At 37.6% G+C, this 20,292-nt stretch overlaps 1 protein-coding gene and 1 non-coding gene across 8 annotated transcripts in view; both read right to left on the bottom strand.

Annotated features, from left to right (window-relative positions):
• NCOA1 (nuclear receptor coactivator 1) overlaps positions 1-20,292 on the bottom strand; it is a 277,704-nt gene that overhangs the window by 90,550 nt on the left and 166,862 nt on the right. For all 7 annotated transcript variants that reach the window (XM_030800369.1, XM_030800366.1, XM_030800370.1 and 4 more), the window contains 2 exons: positions 14,556-14,722; positions 6,380-6,477 (listed from right to left, as the gene is read on the bottom strand). In XM_030800369.1, the coding sequence (XP_030656229.1) occupies positions 6,380-6,477; positions 14,556-14,722 (265 nt within the window). The remainder of the gene's footprint in view (positions 1-6,379; positions 6,478-14,555; positions 14,723-20,292) is intronic.
• On the bottom strand, positions 3,421-3,527 carry LOC115831678. The gene has a single exon (XR_004027185.1). It is a non-coding gene; the product is annotated as a U6 spliceosomal RNA (small nuclear RNA).

Below are 20,292 nucleotides of genomic sequence, written 5' to 3'. Positions count from 1 at the left end.
GTGACTTACTTAGTCCATAATGCAAAGGAGACAGGGATGTGATTAATAATCTTTAAAAGTCTCAACACTAGATAAACTCTTTGTTAAAATATTTTGGGTTTAGATGAGCACAGGAAAGTACCCTCATATCTAAATTGGGTTTATAAAACCCCTCAAATTAGCTATTAGTCTCATAATAGGTGATCAATGTACATTTACTTACCTTGAAGTTTATATAAAAATAGAATTTAAAAACAGATTTATTTTTCAAAAATAGACCTGAAACTTCTTTAAAAATGTTCTTTGCATCAGTGTAAATACAATTTAACTTGCTTTTTATTATAAATATATACTTATAGAAATTAAAATATAAAAATGAGGTTGACAGTGGAAGATCTGCCAGAATTCCACCCTCAAGAGACTAGTAACATTTCAGGGAATAATTTTTGAGACTATTCGTATGAATATAGAAGCATCTCTATTTTCTAAAAGTATATCTGGTTAATATAATCTGTTATTACTTGTTCTTGTTCTACAAGTTTCCCTCATATGTTGTTTATCTAATTAACTTCAAAGTGTGCTCCTGGAAAGGAATCTTCCTATTCCTCCAAGTCCTGACAGTTGGTTTTATGTTGTACTGCATACAGAGAAGACAACAAATGCCTATGCATCCAGTAATCAATCTGAGAACTTTTCCAAACTCTGCCCAGGATGTCATCCTTTGAAGAAGACCACCTTGTGTCACACAGAAGGGTTCACATTAGCCAAGGCTTCTCACAGGGCCCTGGCTTTAAATGAGACTACCGAAGTGACTGTGATTGGACAAAGTTCTGGGAATAAAAGACATCACCCAAAACTATAAAAACCCTAGAAGAATATCTAGGCAATACCACTCAGTACATAGGCACAAGCAGAGATTTCATGATGAAAATGCCAAAAGCAACTGCAACAAAAGCAAAAATTAACAAATAGGATCTAATTAAACTCAAGAGCTTCTGCACAGCAAAAGAAACTATCATCAGAGTGAACAACCTAAAGAATGGGATAAAATTTTTGCAATCTATCCATCTGACAAAGGTCTAATATCCAGTCTACAAGGAACTTAAAACAAATTTACAAGAAAAAACCAAACAACCCCATTAAAAAGCAGGCAAATGGCATGAACAGACACTTCTCAAAAGAAAACATTCATGCAGCCAACAAACATATGAAAAGCTCAACATCACTGATCATTAGAGAGATGCAGATCAAAACCACAATGAGATACCATTTCACGCCAGTCAGAATGGTGATTATTAAAAAGTCAAAAAACAATAGATGCTGGCAGGGTTGCAGAGAAAAAGGAATGCTTTTACATCGTTGGTGGGAGTGTAAATTAATTTAACCATCGTGGAAGGCAGTGTGGTCATTCCTCAAAGATTGAGAGGCAGAAATACCACATGACCCAGCAATCCCATTACTGAGTATATATCCAAAGAGACATAAATCACTCTGTTATAAAGATACATGCACATGTATGTTCATCACAGCACTATTCACAATAGCAAAAGCCTGGATTCAACCTAAATGCCCATCAATGATAGACTGGATAAAGAAAATGTGGTACATATACACCATGGAATACTATGTAGCCATAAAAAGGAATGAGATCACGGTCCTTTGCAGGGACATGGATGGAGTTGGAAGCTGTTATTCTCAGCAAATTAATGCAGGAACATCAAACCAAATGCTGCATGTTCTCACTTACAAGTGGGAGCTGAACAATGAGAACACATGGACACATGGCGGAGGTAACAACACACACTGAGGCCTGTGGGGGCAGGGGTGGCAGGAGGGGGAGTATGAAGAAGAATAGCTAATGGATGTTGGGCTTAATACCTAGGTGATGGGTTGATCTATGCAGCAAACTACCATGGCACACATTTAGCTATGGAACAAACCTGCACATGTACCCCGGAACTTAAAAGTTGAAGAATAAAAAAAGTGTGGCACATCCTCGTTCTCTCACTCTTTCTCTCTCCTGCCACCTGGTGAAGAACATACTTGCTTCTCCTTTGCCTTCTGCTGTAATTGTAAATTTCCTGAGGCTTCCCTAGCCATGTGGAACTATAAGTCAATTAAACCTCTTTCTAGCCAGGCACAGTAGCTCATGCCTGTAATCCTAGCACTTTGGGAGGCCAACCAGGGTGGATCATGTGAGGCCAGGAGTTCGAGACCAGACTGGCCAACATGGCGAAACCCCATTTCTACTAAAAATACAAAAATTAGCCAGGCATGGTGGTACATGCCTGTAGTCCCAGGTACTTGGGAGGCTGAGGCACAAGAATTGCTTAAACCCAAGAGGTGGAGGTTACGGTAATCCGAGATTGTGTCACTGCATTCCAGCCTGGGCAACAGAGCAAGACTCTCTCAAAAAACAAAACCAACCAACCAAACAAAAACAACATCCCTCTTTCCTTTATAAATTACCAAGTCTCAGGTGTTTTTTTTTTTGTTTTGTTTTGTTTTTCTGAGACAGGGTCTTGCTCTGTCACCCAGGCTGGAGTGCAGTGGCATGATCTTGACTCAATGGAACCTCTGCCTCCCGGGTTCAAGAGATTCTCCTGTGTCAGCCTCCTGAGTAGCTGGGATTACAGGCATGTGCCACCATGCCAGGCTAATTTTTGTATTTCTAGTAGAGATGGGGTTTCACCATGTTGGCCAGGCTGGTCTCGAACTCCTGACCTCAAGCGATCCGCCCACTGTGGCCTCCCAAAGTGCTGGGATTACAGGTGTGAGCCACCACGCCTGGCCCAAAATCAGGTATTCTTTATAGCAGTGTGAAAATTGACTAATATACTCTCCCTCTTTGTCAGGGATACTAGCTGTAGGTTTAGTCTCTTTACATAATCACATATTTCTCAGAGGTTTTGTTCATTCTTTTTTATTCTTTTTTCTTTATTTCTGAGCTGACTGAAGAACTGGTCTTCGAGCTCTGAGATTCTTTCCTCAGCTTGGTCGATTCTGTCATTAATATTTCCAATTATGAAATTTTTCTTGTAGTGAGTTTTTCAGTTTTATCAGATCAGTTTGGTTCTTTCTTAAAATAGCTATTTTATCTTTAATCTCTAATATCATTTTACTGGATTCCTAAGATCCCTTGGATTGGGTTTCAACTTTCTCCTGAATCTCAATGATCTTTGCTGCCATCCGGATTCTGAATTCTTAGTCTGTCATTTGAGTCATTTCAGCCTGGTTACAAATCATGGCTGGGGAGTTAGTGCAGTTGTTTGGAGGTTAAGAAAACACTCTGGCTTTTTGCGTTTCCAGAGTTCTTACACTGGTTCTTTCGCATCTGATGCTGCTTTAATGTTCAAAGGTACTGTCCTTTCGATGGAGGTTTTTGCTTTTATATTCTTTGATGCCCTTGGTTTTGCCTGTGGTATAAGTTGGGTTCAGCTGAAAAATATGAAATACTTCACAAATTTGTGTGCCATCCTTGTGCAGAGGCCATGATAATCTTCTCTGTATTGTTCCTATTTTAGTATACGTGCTGCCAAAGTGAGCACCACACACAAGTTTTGATTTCTTTCCAGAATGCTTATGAAAAGGGAGCATAAGCAACTCTCCTCCCCAAGTCATGTCTGTGATTATGGCAACAAATAGGGGATGGATAGTACAAAAGGAACTATCCCAGGTCACATGAGTAAACTGGATGTTATCATAGCACTGGTCATTTTTCATTGCTGTTCCAAAACTTGAGGTGACCCCACTGCCACAGAAGTCTGCTGAGAAACCCCAAAATACCTCCAACCTCCAAAGTGAGGCCACTCTGGGAAAATTGGAAATCTTTAAAAGGCAGCAGGATGTATTGAAACAGAAGCTTGGAAGAGAGATCTGGGCTAAGGATAGACCTTTGTGATTCACAGGTACATATAGTAATCATTTGGGTCTCTTGTTTATTTTTAACTTATTTATTAATTTATTTGAGATGGAGTCTCACTCTGTTGCCCAGGCTGGAGTGCAATGGTGCAATCTCAGCTCACTGCAACCTCTGCCTCTCAGGTTCACGTGATTCTCCTGCCTCAGCCTCCTGAGTAGCTGGGATTACAGGCGCTCACCACCACGCCTGGCTAATTTTTATATTTTTAGTAGAGAAGGATTTTGCCATATTGGCCAGGCTGCTCTTGAACTCCTGACCTCAAGTGATCCGCCCCCCTTGGCTTCCCAAAGTGCTGGGATTACAGGCATGATGCACCGCGCCCGGCCTGTTTATTTGTTTTTAACTACAATAATCTTTTCCCCTAGTAAAGAATACTCTATTTCCTCTGGGAAATTTTCTTCCCCACTACACAAAGCCTTATGGGATTCTTAATCAGGCCATTGGGAGACTTCCTCCTTAAATGTGAATCTGGAGAATAATTACAAAAAGCTAAACATAGCAGGAGTACACTCATTCTAGCAGCAGGGCACTGCCCAGATGGTTCTTTCTAAGAGACCGTTAACAAAGCTTTTGCTTTCTAGCCTCCTTAAGATATTTTGATTTCATCCCATTTCCAAGCATCGTTCTATGATATCCAAATAGCATTCCAATAAATTCATATTTGCTTAGTCAGAGTTGATTTCTATTGCTTGAAATCAGAGAAATGCAATTGATTTCATATATGTAATTCACATATATGTGTATATGTTATATAGACAAAGACATAGACAAACCTTCCCAGGAAATGTGCACAGAATAAAAAAAAGGGAAAGAGCCAAGGCTAGACTCCTGGGGGATACTAACATTTAAGAGGCAATTAAGGAAAGAAATCTGAGAAAAAGGCTGAGGAGTAACCAGAGGGGTAGAGAAAGAACACTGTGAAAGGGGCCATGGAATATGTAAGGTAGTGGGAATGAGTGGTCAGCAAGTGTCAAAAGCCACAAAGAAATGTAGGGAATGGTACAAAGCAAGTTAAGGAAGCTAGAATGCATGTGCAAGATATAGTGAGACCTCCCTGACTGAAGCAGAGTTTTCTTATGGATCAATGGAAACAGGAGGGTTAGAGACAGATAATGCAGAACTCTCACGAGCAGGCAGAGGAATTTTAGACAGCAAAGGGAGGAAATGAGCTTTAAAAAAATGCCCATACTGGACTTAATGAGTACTAACTATGTATAAAGCACTCTGCTAAGAAATTGTGTCACTTAATTTTTAAAATAATTCCATGACGTAGATATCCAGTGTCTAACACACTGTAGGTATTCAACAAATCTTTGTTGAATAAATACATTCTAATATTACCCTCTCATTAGATGTGCAAAAATTTCTTCCAGTACCTTTATTCTTTACCCGTGCTACCTTTATTTTATATTTTTAAAAAGAGAAATAGGCCAGGCGCACGCCTGTAATCCCAGCACTTTGGGAGGCCGAGGTGGGCAGATCACGAGGTCAGGAGATCGAGATCATCCTGGCTAACACGGTGAAACACCATCTCTACTAAAAATACAAAAAAATTAGCCGGGCGTGGTGGCGGGCACCTGTAGTCCCAGCTACTCAGGAGGCTGAGGGAGGAGGATGTCATGAACCCGGGAGGCAAAGCTTGCAGTGAGCCGAGACTGCACCACTGCATTCCAGCCTGAGCCACAAAGCAAGACTCCGTCTCAAAAAAAAAAAGGGGCTACCTAAGGGCCATAAATATATATAATTAGACCTAGAGATAGAAAGTGTACATTGTGAGGGATGAGTGTGTATATGTATACACACACACACACACACACACACACACACATATCTTTAAACATTCATGTAGGAGAGAAAGCATTTAAAGTAATGAAGATGCTTGGAAACAAGACATCTTTATTGAGAATGCAGGGAGTAAAGATTAGATAGAAAATGCAGGGGTAAAAATTACACAGTAATTGCAAAGCCATTCAAATTTAAAAGTTCTTCACATTACAAAGTTTGACAGTTTAAATAGTAATTCTCTTAGAATGTTTATATAAACAATTTAAACATTTTTATTCAGAAAACTGCAGAAAATCATGTACTGCAATAAACCGTGGGATCCTTCATTCAAAAGTAAAATTCTATGGTATACATATAGATAACACTAGCTAGCTAAGTAAATCTAACATTAATATTTTATTTTTCCAACTAGGCCTAACCACCACAGAAATAAAAGGCAAAGCCATATAATAAGCTTCAAGTTTTCCATCTCACTGCTTAGAATGCCTACATGAAAATTTCTTATGTTCATTACTCACTTTTGATTCTGAAACAGTAACAACTGTCAAATAGTTCTCATAATAAAATAATTATAAAAAGTTCTTTACTTTGTTTTATAATTTATTAACTGGATATAAGGCATTTAAAAAAGAAAAAACCAAATTGGCCACAACAAAGATTTTAATCACTTTCTGAGTTAATGAAGACACCTACCTCCAAAAGAAGAGGTCCCAAGGATTCCTTTTCTATCACTCCTTGACTACTTGATGAGATGTCTGATTTCTGTACGTCGTCATCAGTTGTTGATTTCTCTATAATAAAGAAACTTAAAAAAATCACATATCTGAAAAGAGCTTATTTCCATAAAGTCAAGTTTATGAAGACATAGATCCACCAAATTTCAAATTCAAATAACATTTAGTCAGTATCTAGGAACTTTCATACTAATCTTAATTATACTCATTTTATGGATTATAAAATGGAACATCACAAAGGTTAAGTAATGTGCCCGAAAACATATAACTAATACATGGTAGCATGAAGATTTGAATACTACATCCAGTGTTTCAACAATGAAAATAATGCTATAAATATAATGCCTTTTTAAAAACTCCATACCAAAAGTTTTGAGAAATGGGTAAGTTGTAAAAGAAAAATTATTTCCTCAAGTTTTCTCTTTCTTTTTCTGATTTGATCAAGTGCCATTGAAGAAAGAATGAAAATATGATATTTCCTTTTGAGAGCCTGCATGAACTCACTAACATTTCACATTCATGCCATGATGCTCTAATTGATAAAACTGTAACTGCTAAGTAATTGGGAGTTCTTTTGTGAGGTGATGTTGCATACCCCATCATCTTAAAGCAGAATCATATTTAAATAATAAAAGTTTCTGATCTGTCAGACTAGTTAACCAAAAGCCAAATATGGTATTATTGAGCATAGAAATTCATATTTTCACTTTAAAACAGGAAGTATTTCAGGGTTGGGTGCAGTGCCCCAAGCCTGTAATCTCAGCACTTTGGGAGGCAGAGGTGGGAGGATTGCTTGAGGCCAGGAATTTGAGAACAGCCTGGGCAACATAGCCAGACCCTTATCTTTACAAAAAATTTTAAAAATTAGCTAGGTGTGGTGGTGCATGCTTGTAATCCTAGCTACTCAGGAGGGTGAGGAAGGAGGATTGCTTGAGCCCAACAGTTTGAGGCAGCAGTGGGCTATAACTGTGCCACTGCACTCCAGCCTGGGTGTCAGGATGAGACCATGTCTCAAAAACAAGAAGAAGGATTTCAAGTATTCCAAAAAATACAGAAAATTATACAGCACATATTAATATAGCCACCATCCGGTTTTCACAGATGTTAACGTCATTTGCCTCAGATCTTTCCTTTTTAAATAAATACATGTTGCAAATACAGAGAAAGCCCTGCCCTCCCTCCTCTGTCCCTTTTTTCAGAAGTAACCATTATTCTGAGGTTGCCATAATCATTCTAAGCATTTTTTTATACTTTTACTACATATGTATGATTTCATAAACAATATATTATTGTTATATATATAAACATATATATATAAACAATGTTATTGTTTCATGTTTTAAGGTTTACATAAATGTATAGTTATATATACCATTAGTCCTCCACATCCATGGATTCTACTGACCACGGATCAAAAATATTTGAAAATGAATTGTGTCTGTGCTGAATACATATAGATTTTTTTCATCATTATTCCCTAAACAATACAGTACAACTATTTACATAGCCTTTACATTGTAGTAAGTATTTTAATAGGTAATCTAGAGATTATTTAAAAGTACATGGGCCAGGCAAGGTGGCTCACATCTGTAATCCCAGCACTTTGGGAAGCCAAGGCGGGCAGATCATCTGAGGTCAGGAGTTGGAGACCAGCCTGGCCAACATGGTGAAATCCTATCTCTAATAAAAATACAAAAATTAGCCAGGTGTGGTGGCACATGTCTGTAATCTCAGCTACTCAGGAGGCTGAGGTACAATAATTGCTTGGACCTGGGAGGCAGAGGTTGCAGTGAGCCGAAATCCCACAACTGCACTCCTGCCTGGGTGACAGAGTGGGACCCTGTCTTTAAAAAAAAAAAAAAAAAAAAGTACATGAGAGGATCAATTATATGCAAATACTATGACATTTTATCTTATTTTTAAATTTTGCTTGTTTTGTTTTATTTTAAGAGACAGGGATCTTGCTATGTTGCCCAGGCTAGCCCTAAACTCCTAAGTTCAAGCAATCCTCTAGCCTCAGCCTTCCAGGTAGCTGGGATTACAGACATGTACCACTGCCCCTGGCTACTACACCATTTTATATCAGGGACTTGAGCATACACAGATTTTAGTATCAGTGGGAGGTCATGGAACCAATCCCCCACTCATACCAAGGGACAATTGTACAAACTTTTTCAACTTACTTTTTCCACTCAATATTATGTTTGAGATTTAACCACACTGATACATGTAGGTTTGATTCATTCATTTTAACTGCTGTTAAGAGTATTATATTATATAAATAATCCACAGTGGATTTCTATTCCCCTACTGGTAGGTCTTTTGATAACTACAGTGCTATAATAAACTATTTTTGGTATTTCCTCTTTTGTACAAGTGTCACAGCTTCTTCAGGATAAATACTAGAAGTGAAATTGCAGGATCATAAGGTCTGTGTAACTTATATCACTAGGTATTGACAAACTGCTCTCCAAAGAGGTTGTAACATTGGTTTTGCTCTTCTGCATCCTCGCTGAAAAACAGTATCATAGTTTTTAATTTTTGCAAACCTATGGTGTAAAATGTCATCTCACATACTATTTATAATAATGGCTTTCTTGAGCTATAATTTACACAACATACAATTAACTCATTTGAGGCATACAATTCAATGATTTTTAGTATATTCACAGAGTTGTGCAACTACCATCACAACCAATTTTAGAATATTCTCATCACCTCCCAAAAAACTCCATTCCCATTACCAGTCACTCCAATTTTTCCAATACCCCTAAGTCTGAGGCATCTACCAATTTATTTTTTGTCTCAATGAATTTGCCTTTTTTGGACATTTCCTATAAATGGAATCATACAACATGTGGTCATATGTGACTGGTCTTCTTCTTTGGCTTAGCATGTTTTCAGGGTTCAACCATGTTGAATTATTTATCAGTACTTTATTCCTTTTTATTGCCTAATAGTCCTTCATAGTGGTATATGTCCTTTTATATATCTATTCATCAGCTGACGGACGTATGGGTAGTTTCTACCTTTTAGCTATTTGTGATAATGTTGTTGTGAACATTTTCATGTAGAAATTTTTTGTATGGACATGTTTTCATTTCTCTTGGGGATACACCTAGAAGTGGAATTATTGGGTCATATGATAGCTAGCTCTATGTTCAACCCTAAACTCTCCTCCAGTTGAGAGACTGCTGGACTGTTTTCCAACGTGGCTCCATCATTTTCCATTCCCATCAGAAGTATGTGAGGCTTTCAATTTCTCACCTGCACTTGTTATTATCTTTTTTTGTTTTTTTCCTAAGACACTCCTCGCTCTGCTGCCCAGGATGGAGTGCAGCGGCACAATCATAGCTCATTGCAACCTCAAACTCCTGGGCTCGAGCAATCCTCCCACCTCGGCCTCCCAAATAGTTGGGACTACAAGGATGCACCACTGTGCCTGGGTAATTTTTTATTTTTTTGTAGAGAGAGGGTCTCGCTATGTTGCCCAGGCTGGTCTCAAACTCCTGGGCTCAAGTGATCTTCTCACCTTGGCCTTCCAAAGTGCTGGGATTACAGGCGTGAGCCACAGCACCCAGCCTTATCTTTTTGATTATAGCCATCTTAGTGAGTGTGAAATGGTATGTGACTGTGATTCTAGTTTGCATTTCCCTAATGTCTAATGATATTGGGCATCTTTTTCATATGCTTGTTGGCCATTTGTACATTTTCTTTGGAGAAATGTCTATTCAGGGTCTTTGCTTATTTTTAAATTATATTATCTTTTTATTATTATGGTACAGGAGTTTCTCATTTTAAGATACAATTCCTTCATTATTTCATGTGTTTTATTACATGAGGGTAAGAAAGGATTTTGTTTGTAAGCAAGTTCTAAAAAACATAAACTATCAAGTTCAAGTAGATTAAATAATTTTGTGTGAAGTGCAAAACATCTAACATTTTAGGGAAAACCTAAGGTAGGAATGGCTATGTGACTAGTTTCTGGCCTAATGGAACGTGAACAGAAGTGACATGCAATTTCTGGGTCTTATCTGTAATGGAAAAGAAGCATGCCTTCTTGTTTTTTTCTTTCTCCTTCTTGTTAGCTGGGACATGGACAAGGGGGCCATGTCTAACCACATGGATAATGCCAATACCCTAGGAATGGCAGAGCAAAAAAGATGGAAGGAGTCAATACGTCACACCTTCCTAGACCATCTTTTTAAAACCATTGTATTTTGGGTGTGTTGTTATACTAACTTAGCCTATATCCTAATATGCTTCATACTTCTTAGTAACATGCTAATTTGCTATAACCTGATTTTGTCCATGTTAGACATAATCTACTGACATGCTATCATGAAAGGTAAATAATTTATTTACACCAACCTGCTACACAAATTACCCCTCCTCTCTTACTTTCAGTATAGTTTTAACAATTTTTTGGGCCGGGCGCGGTGGCTCACGCTTGTAATCCCAGCACTTTGGGAGGCCGAGGCGGGCGGATCACGAGGTCAGGAGATCGAGACCACGGTGAAACCCCGTCTCTACTAAAAATACAAAAAATTAGCCGGGCGTGGTGGCGGGCGCCTGTAGTCCCAGCTACTCGGAGAGGCTGAGGCAGGAGAAAGGCGTGAACCCGGGAGGCGGAGCTTGCAGTGAGCCGAGATCCCGCCACTGCACTCCAGCCTGGGTGACAGAGCGAGACTCCGTCTCAAAAAAAAAAAACAAAAAAAAACACAATTTTTTGAGTAACCAATATTTAATATATATGTCACTAGGGTCATATAAATATACTTTATAAGGGAGCCAATGTGTGTGTTATAACTTACATTTCTTTTCTTATATTTAGTGTTTCAGATCTTATGTATAGTTTAATTCAACCCTAAACTCCCCTCCAGAGCTGAAAAATTCATCTCAATTCACTCAGTTAGCAGATACTCTTATGCGTTCCTTTTTTTTTTCCCTATGGAAATGTTCCCTAGAGTCCTCTATCCACCTGCTCCAACTAGGACTGGCTATTTTCTAGGTTGCTGCACAACTGTAATCCTGGGTCTCCTTTTACCTTTCTTTAAGATTCCATGGCTTCCCTGGGTTAAGATCCTATGCCCTTCTTTCTAGCTTTACTATCTTGGATCGGATAGAGATTTCTGAAACAGGTATAACTGGAGGTAATACCTTTGAGACTTTGAATGTCTGAGCATATCTATTTGGCACTCATAACTGCAACTGGATGAACACAGAATTCTGGGTCCAGAATTCTAGTTTTCAATGTTGTTTATTTAGAAATCTGAACCTATTCTGAAAGCAATCTAGTATGTGTGAGACCTGTTTTTTCTTCTCTCATTTTTCTCCCTGGTGTTCTGAAATGTCACTAAATTGTGCATTGGTATAAGTTACTTTATCTTTCTTTTACAACAACTGTGCTGGGCACTACATGAGGGCTTTCAATCCAGAAACTAATATTCTTCTAGTTCTGAGAACTTTATTTTTGCATTATTTCTCTTATCATTTCTTCCCTTCTATTTATTCTATTCTCTTTTTCTGGGATTAATCATATGTTAGATTTCCCGAACTAATCCTATAAGTTTCTTATTTTTTCTCTCATTTTCCATTGCTTATTATCTAAGAGATTTCTTCAAATCTCATCCCTTCATCCAGTCATTCAACAAATATGCATTGAAAGCCTACTATGTAGCCAAGTGCTGTTTCAGGTACTGAGGACATAGTCGTGAACAAACAAAAACCCTTGCCCACGTGGAACTCTAGTGGGGGCAGGCAAATAATATATAAAATATGTCATATGTCAGATGTAAAATGTATTGTGGGGAAAATAAGGAAGGTACAAAAAGATGCATAGATTTTGTTTTCTGGTTTTAAAAATATTTCAAATAGGTTAGTTAGGAACAACTTTACTCAGAAGACATATTTGAGCAAAGACATGAAAGAGGTGAATAAAGCATGTGGATATCTAGAGACAGAGCATTCCAGACAGAGGGAACAGTAAGTGTAAATAGCGGCAGCAGAGTGTGCCTGCAACTGGTCAGGGCAGAGAGTGTGAGGAGGCAAAGAGTAGAAACAAGGTAAAGAGGTAAATTTTGTTCCTGCTATCCTGTTTTTAGGTTCCAAAAGCTATTTCTTCTTTTCAGTATTTCATTTTATAGGACTTTTTCTCATTTTTTGATGAAATACTTTCCCTCATGTCTCCTAGGGACTGGTATCTTTTTAAGTTTTCTTCAGCTCCTTGCATTGTTTCTGCTTCCTCTGAGTTCCCTTTTTTCTGTTTGTTTGCTTGGTTTGCTCTCTTTTATATTATAGGCTTTCCTCTAATACCTGGCTTTTTGTTCACATTAAATAGTTGACTGCAGTTAGGTGAGGAGTGGGGGCAAGATAAGGAATGAATTTTTTCATTTGAGGATCATCCCCACATGACTTCATCTTCCGACTGCTCAGTTTACCCAGAGGAATCCTGCCACACCCCCAATTTAGGGAGCAGGAGCCAGGCTGTTAGTGTTTTGAGACCAAGCAAGGAAGGGGCAGAGAGCTCCTCTCTGCAGCTTTACAGTATGGTTTCTCCTGTTTGCTAAATCAGTTGTCACTGGACTATCTGTTTTCCAGCTTCTAAAATCTTAAAATTATAAAACTTTAATGCTAATAATCTGAAGTTCTTTGGGGTTAGTCCTTCTGTCTGCTATTTGTGCTGTTACTCTAGATTATTTCCTCATATGTTAAGTAACTGCAGTGTAAAATCACCCTCAGAAGCACTTTTTCTGTGGCACTCCCATGGGGCCCACTTGTGGGATTATTTCTTCAAAGTGCTTTGCCTTTATTTCTGGTAGGCAACCAAGGAGTTTGATGGTATGGGGTTCCCAGTAAATATAGGTAGTAAAAATATGAACCTTAAAAATACACCAGCCTGGCCAACATGGTGAAACCCCATCTCTGCTAAAAATACAAAAATTAGCTGGGCATAATAGCGCACACTTGTAATCCCACCTACTCGGCAGGCTGAGGCAGGAGAATTGCTTGAACCCGGGAGGTGGAGCTTGCAGTGAGCAGAGATCGCACCACTGCACTCCAGCCTGAGACAGAGTGAGGCTCCATCTCAAAAAAAAAAAAAAAAAAAAAAAAAATCAGGGTTTTTTCAGAGAAGAGCCCAGGTAGAAACAAACTTCCTCATATAAGTGGAGAGATTTTTCCCTTCATGGAGTTACTGTCCTAAAGAACTCTATGCCAGGGCCTCAGGTCCAACTCCACAACTTGTGTCTTCTGACTCAATCCCCTATGATACTGAGTCCCATAATCTGCTAAAGCAACCAGTTTCTGAGTTAACTTAATAAGACACTTTGCTATAACAAGAAGATTCTCAGGTTCACTTTCTAAAATAAACAGCATCTTAACAAAGACATTTCTTTATAAAATTATAATGTTCAATATAATTTCTTAATAATAAAAAAGTAGGCTGGGCGTGGTGGCTCACGCCTGTAATCCCAGCACTTTGGGAGGATGAGGCAGGCAGATCACGAGGTCAGGAGATCGAGACCATCCTGGCTAACACGGTGAAACCCCATCTCTACTAAAAAAATACAAAAAAATCAGCCAGGTATAGTGGCAGGTGCCCATACTCCCAGCTACTCAGGAGGCTGAGGCAGGAGAATGGTGTGAACCCAGGAGGTGGAGCTTGCAGTGAGCCGAGATTGCACCACTGCACTCCAGCCTGGGCGACAGAGCGGGACTCCGTCTCAAAAAACAAAAAAAAAAAAAGGCCAGGCGCGGTGGCTCACGCCTGTAATCCCAGCACTTTGGGAGGTCCAGTTGGGTGGATCACAAGGTCAGGGGATCGAGACCATCCTGGCTAACATGGAGAAACCCCATCTCTACTAAAAATATAAAAAATTAGCTGGGCATGGTGGCGGGCACCTGTAGTCCCAGCTACTCGGGAGGCTGAGGCAGGAGAATGGCGTGAACCCGGGAGGCGGAGCTTGTAGTAAGCCGAGATAGCGCCACTGCACTCCAGCCTGGGCGACAGAGCAAGACTCCGTCTCAAAAAACAAAAAAACATAATAATAATAATAAAGTAAAATCACATATTATAAATGTCTTAATAACAAAGCACACAGCCATGGGTTTTTTTTCTTTTTTTTTTTTTTTACCTTGTTCCATTCTCTTCATTAGCTGTATCTGATCGACTGTTTTCTTCAAAATCTTGCATTTGTCTGGTTTTACACTCAAGCTGTCAATGTCACTAATGTTGGCAGACAGTAACTCAGCTAGTTCTTCTAAATATTTATTTTCTTGCTCCCTGCGCCTCTTTTCAGTGCTGTTGCACAAAGAAAATCCAGTTAGTGTACATTTGTATCACCATATTTCCTTCTCTGATCAACTATCTATGCTTACACATTTAGTGAGATCTTTATTTTTATTGAAAATATAAAACCAGATTTAGAAAGTGATATAAATTCACATCTAAAAAGCGGACACTACAAAATACCAAAGTTTAGAAAACAATTCTGGCTAAAATATATAAAGTAAATTGACTGCTATAACAGATATATTTCCCCAATCATATATACACCTTGAATATTTTCAACTAACGATTACTAGATATTAAAAGCAAACAAGTAATAAATATACCAGTTACATTTGGAACTGCTTTATATTATGAATAACTCCTTGAAATAGAAAAATCTGAATTTTCAAATAACTGTTACAAATTAAGCAGGGAAGACGATACTAGAATTCACAAGTTATAATTAGAAATCCGATAACGCTGATAAACTCTTAATTCTTATGATTAAACCATTAGTTGATCCTCATCAAAAAAGTATCCATTCAAAAGCAAAATAAGAAGGATAATAATAATTAGAGATGAAGGTACAGTGAACAATGTATTCTGTATACAGCTGTGTCCTAAAAAGACAGAAAAAAAACGATTTGTAAGTTCCTATAAATGCAATAAACAAAATCAAACAATTTATCTTAAAGCAAAATAATGAGAACAAGGAATAACAGTGCATACAGGTAGCACCTTTTTAAAAAAATATACCAAATGTACTGCATGACTATGATTCATTTTTGCCTTCCAATCTTTAGCCCTGGTTTATTTAGCCCAGTCATCAGGCAACTTGTTTTGTAACACATATAAAGACAGTTAAGTATGACTGTGAAATTTTGTTATCATCAAACTAATATAATAGGAAGAACTGGTCACAAGTAGCTCTTTGTTTCATAAGCAGCAATCAAAATCATTTGGCTATATATAAAAGCAATAGAAAAAAGAGGAGAGAAGACGGGAAGATCAGTTGATATAGAGCTCATAATTGGCAATGATTAAGATACCATTTACTTTACTTTTCTTTTTTTTTTTTTTTTTGAGATGGAATCTCGCTGTGACGCCAGGCTGCAGGGCAGTGGCGCGATCTCGGCTCACTGCAACCTCTGCCTCCTAGGTTCAAGCGATTCTTCTGCCTCAGCTTCCCGAGTAGCTGGGACTACAGGCGCACGCCACCACACCTGGCTAATTTTTGTATTTTAGTAGAGACGGGGTTTCACCGTGTTGGCCAGGATGGTCTCGATCTCTCGACCTCGTGATCCGCCTGTCTCAGCCTCCCAAAGTGTTGGGATTACAAGCGTGAGCTATCAAGCCCAGCCCCATTTACTTTTCTTAATAATATTAAAGACTATAAAAACAATGGCACAAAACAATATAGTAAGTTGAAAAGAATCAACTAATCAAATGTATTTATCTACGCAAAACAAAATATTACAAATGCCAAAACAAAACCAAATTTTAAAACTGTAACCATCATATTTCTGTCTTTTAAGTCTTTCATTATTGAGGAATTTTCCCAATTGTAGTTATTAAAATTGTATCTTATAACTCCCACAACAAGAAAATGCAGCAAGATATTTTGACAAATTACATACCAAGGCATGAATAAAATGAGTAACATACATTTTGATACATACAAGGTTTTAGAGAACCTCAGCTCTGCAACCTGACAGTGTTTGAAGACATCTACTTTTACCTTAGAGAAACTAATTGATATAAGATATATGTAGTAGATTCAGTCTAAAGTTATGATCTATTTAAATCCATGGATCTAAATTTCAACATGAGTAAACTGGACTCTCTTGGTGGAACTCTCAAACATGTTTTTGATGGTAAGTTTTGTGTAAAACCAAAGAACTTGAAGACAGTATAGAGGAAAAGAAAAAAGTGATAGAACAGGCAGGACACGCAGACAGAGAGGGGATAGAGAAAGCAAGAAGCTAAAAGTAATGAACTGGCAAGGTGTCTATAAAATGACTTGAGATTGAGACTAGGAAAAATCACCATGAAATGAAGTAATCAATAAGCAAGCAGACAAAATGAGAGCAGATATGTTCAAAGTCAAAACTGGAGATGGCAAAAAAATTCTACCTTAATGGAAAATAAGTCTTCCTTTATTACTCCGGGTCAACTATATTTCTCTCTTTACGAATCCCTTTTATTACCATTCATATTGCAGACCTTCTAGCTAATGCTATTCTGAGTTAATTTCTCATGTGCGTACCTTTTTTCCTTCAACAAACTAGCTAACTCAACAAATACTCCTATACTTATTATATGCCAGATAACCATGTACTGTGTCTAGAGGATCCAAGAATAAATTAGATGTAGCTCCCAATTAGTCGGAAAATGAAGAAAACAGGCCATTACAATACTATGCAGCAAACTAGAATACTAAAGAAGTACATCTAGACCGAGAGAACAAGATGCATGAACTTAGTGGTAGGGAGAGGCTGGCTTCCTGAAAGAAAAAAAACAGCTTTTTCAAAGGTATAAAGTAAGAGTGAAGATATCAAGTTAAAGAATCTATAAGCAGTTCAGTATAGCTAAACTATAGATAAGAAACAAAAGGGCAAGAGATGTGGTCCAGATCAGATCACAGGGATCTTGCATGCCATGATAAAAAGCATGGTATACTGCTTAAAAGCACAGGTTCAGCTGGGTACAGCAGCTCACATCTGTAATCCCAGAACTTTGGGAGACAGAGGCAGGAGGATTGCTTGAGGCTAGCAGTTCAAGACCAGCCTGGGTAACACAACAAGACCCTGTGTCTAAAAAAAAAGAAAAAAAAGTTAGCCAGTCGTGATGGTGTGCACCTGTAGTCCCAGCTACTCGGGAGGCTGAGGGGGGAGGATTGCTTGAGTCCAAGAGTTGGAGGCTGCAGTGAGTTATGACTGTGCTGCTCCACTCCAGCCTGGGCAATAGAATGAGATCCTGTCTGTTAACAGAAAAAAAAAAACAAAAAAAAAAAACGCACAGGCCCAAACTTCCTGTCATTTACTAGCCATGCAACCCTGGGCAAGTCACTTAGTAGAAAGTTAACTTTTCTAAGCTTAGATTTCCTTATCTGTAAAACTAGGATAATGACATTACTTCCCAGGGTTTTGTATTAAAAAAGAGAATACATGTAAAATGCTTGGCAGAGTTCCTGGTATATACTTTCAGCTCATTAAATGTTATCTATTATCATCATTTTGATTATGATTATTTATTTTCAGGGACATGGGGAGCCCAGAAGTTTAAGAAGCAGAATGAGTGCCATGACCAGATTTGTAAGCTCCCTAAAGACAGAAACATGTCTCATATTTCACCTGTATCCTTAAAACATCATGCAAATGGTGCTGGCTGAAGAGTAGGCACTTAATAAGTACTTGAGTTGAATTGGCAATGTTCAACAAGCATAAACACAGCTACCTATAATTTTGAGATTAACATTTTAATCCTCATTCTCCTAGAAAAATGAATGAACGGAGAAGAGGTAACAGGAGGAAGATATGAGATATCTCACCCCACCAAACGGTTGCTGAGAAACTCTCCTATCCAAGGATCTGCACACAATGCTGGCAATACCCTGATGTCTAACAGATGCTCTTTATGATTAATAAATTCACTTCTGTTTGGGGAGACAGAAACATTACAAGGTGGCATTCACACATAAACTCAGTTTCAAAATTATAAATTTTTAGTTTACCATATCAAATACATCGTTTTGTTAAAGCTGAAGCCCGTATTTCAGTTATAAACCTCAAGGAGATGGTACTTTCAAATATTTTTAAAGCAAATGTGAAGATAATTATCTTTAAGATATCTAAAGAAGAGAAAAAAAGATATGAAACTTTTATATTTGTAATGATGTTATATACACAAAAACATCAGACCATCTACAGATAAACCATTAAAACACATAAGAAGATTCAGCGCAATGGATGGATTTGAAGAATAACCAAGAAGAATGACTTGTTCCACCACATATCAAGGCAATTATCATAAGAAAGCTCAGAACCAGATCCCTGTATATACAGGAACTTGATTTATAATAAAGGTAATGGAATAAAAACGGTCAAGGGTAGTGTCATTACTGATAACTGAGAAAAACAATAAATACAATTAGGTCCCTATATTACCATGCACAAAAATGAATTTCAGATTAATTAAAACCCTAAACATGTATTAGAAGAAAACATATAAAAATACATTTAAAACCTTAGAGTAGAAGAAAAATTATTAAACAAGACCCTAAAAAGCTTGACACAGGAAAACCTATGGCTCTGTATGTCAAGAGGCATCATAAATAATGTTAACCAACAGGTTGGGAGAAGATACTTGCATCAGTTATAAACAAGAAAAGGTTAATAACCAGAAAATTTAAAATAAGTCTTAGAAATAAAAAAGAAAAGAACAAACAACCCAGCAGGAAAATGGGCAAAAGATACAACCAAGAAATTCACAAAGGAGGAAAATATAAATGAGTAAAAGACCAAAAAAAGATGATCAGTTTATCTAATCATCATGGAAATGCCCTTTAAACTATAACCCCACACCTATTAGATCGGCAAAGTGTTAAAATGAGAAGAGAACAGTGATAGTAAGAATGTGGGAAAAGAGGAATTCTCAATGCCTGTTATTTGCAAATGTGGTACTTACCTAGTGAACATAAAAATTTACCTAGATATTAAAGAAACTCTTTTTTTTTTTTTTTTTTTTTTTGAGACGGAGTTTTGCTCTTGTTGCCCAAGCTGGAGTGCAGTGGCACTATCTTGGCTCACTGCAACCTCCACCTCCCGGGTTCAAGTGATTCTCCTGCCTCAGCCTTCTGAATAACTGGGATTACAGGTGCCCGCCACCACACCTGGCTTTTTTTTTTTTTTTTTTTAATAGAGATGGGTTTTCACCATGTTGGCCAGGCTGGTCTCAAGCTCCTGACCTCAGGTGATCCACCTGCCTCGGCCTTCCAAAGTGCTGGGATTACAGGAGTGAACCACTGTGCCCAGCCAAAGAAACTCTTATGTATAAAATAGGAGATATGTGTGAGGATATTTGCTGCAGGGCTGGCTGTAACATTGAAAATTTATAACAGGCTGTTTATCTCTAGGGAATGTATTTGTAGAAAAATATATTTTTCAAACATGGTATATTCATGTAATGCAATACCAATCAAAAGTTAATAGGACTGAATATATCTACGCATATTTAAACCTCAAAACCCATGTTGAAAAAGTATAGTATAGAAAGTATATACAGTATTATATAAATTATGTAAATGTAATATTCTATATTGCTCATAGATACCTGTGTGTGTATATATATAAAATATACACATAATTATTAAAAATAGATTAAAATACTGCAGACAAATCAATTGTTAATATTGTATTACTTTTAAACAGGATTATGCAAATATGATAAAATATTAACAAAATAATATGATAAAATATTATCAATTACATTCTGTTGGATATAGTTTCTTAGCCTATATTCTTTTATATATTTAAAAAATTTCCCCAAACAAAAAATTGAATGTAAAAGATAGTTATTTATTCTTAACTTTCCCTTTAAGG

This window comes from Nomascus leucogenys, chromosome 19 (genome assembly GCF_006542625.1).
Source record: "Nomascus leucogenys isolate Asia chromosome 19, Asia_NLE_v1, whole genome shotgun sequence".
Classification (NCBI taxonomy): Eukaryota; Metazoa; Chordata; class Mammalia; order Primates; family Hylobatidae; genus Nomascus; species Nomascus leucogenys.
The sequence above is the reverse complement of the archived record's forward strand: the minus strand, read 5'-3'. Positions and strand labels throughout refer to the sequence as shown.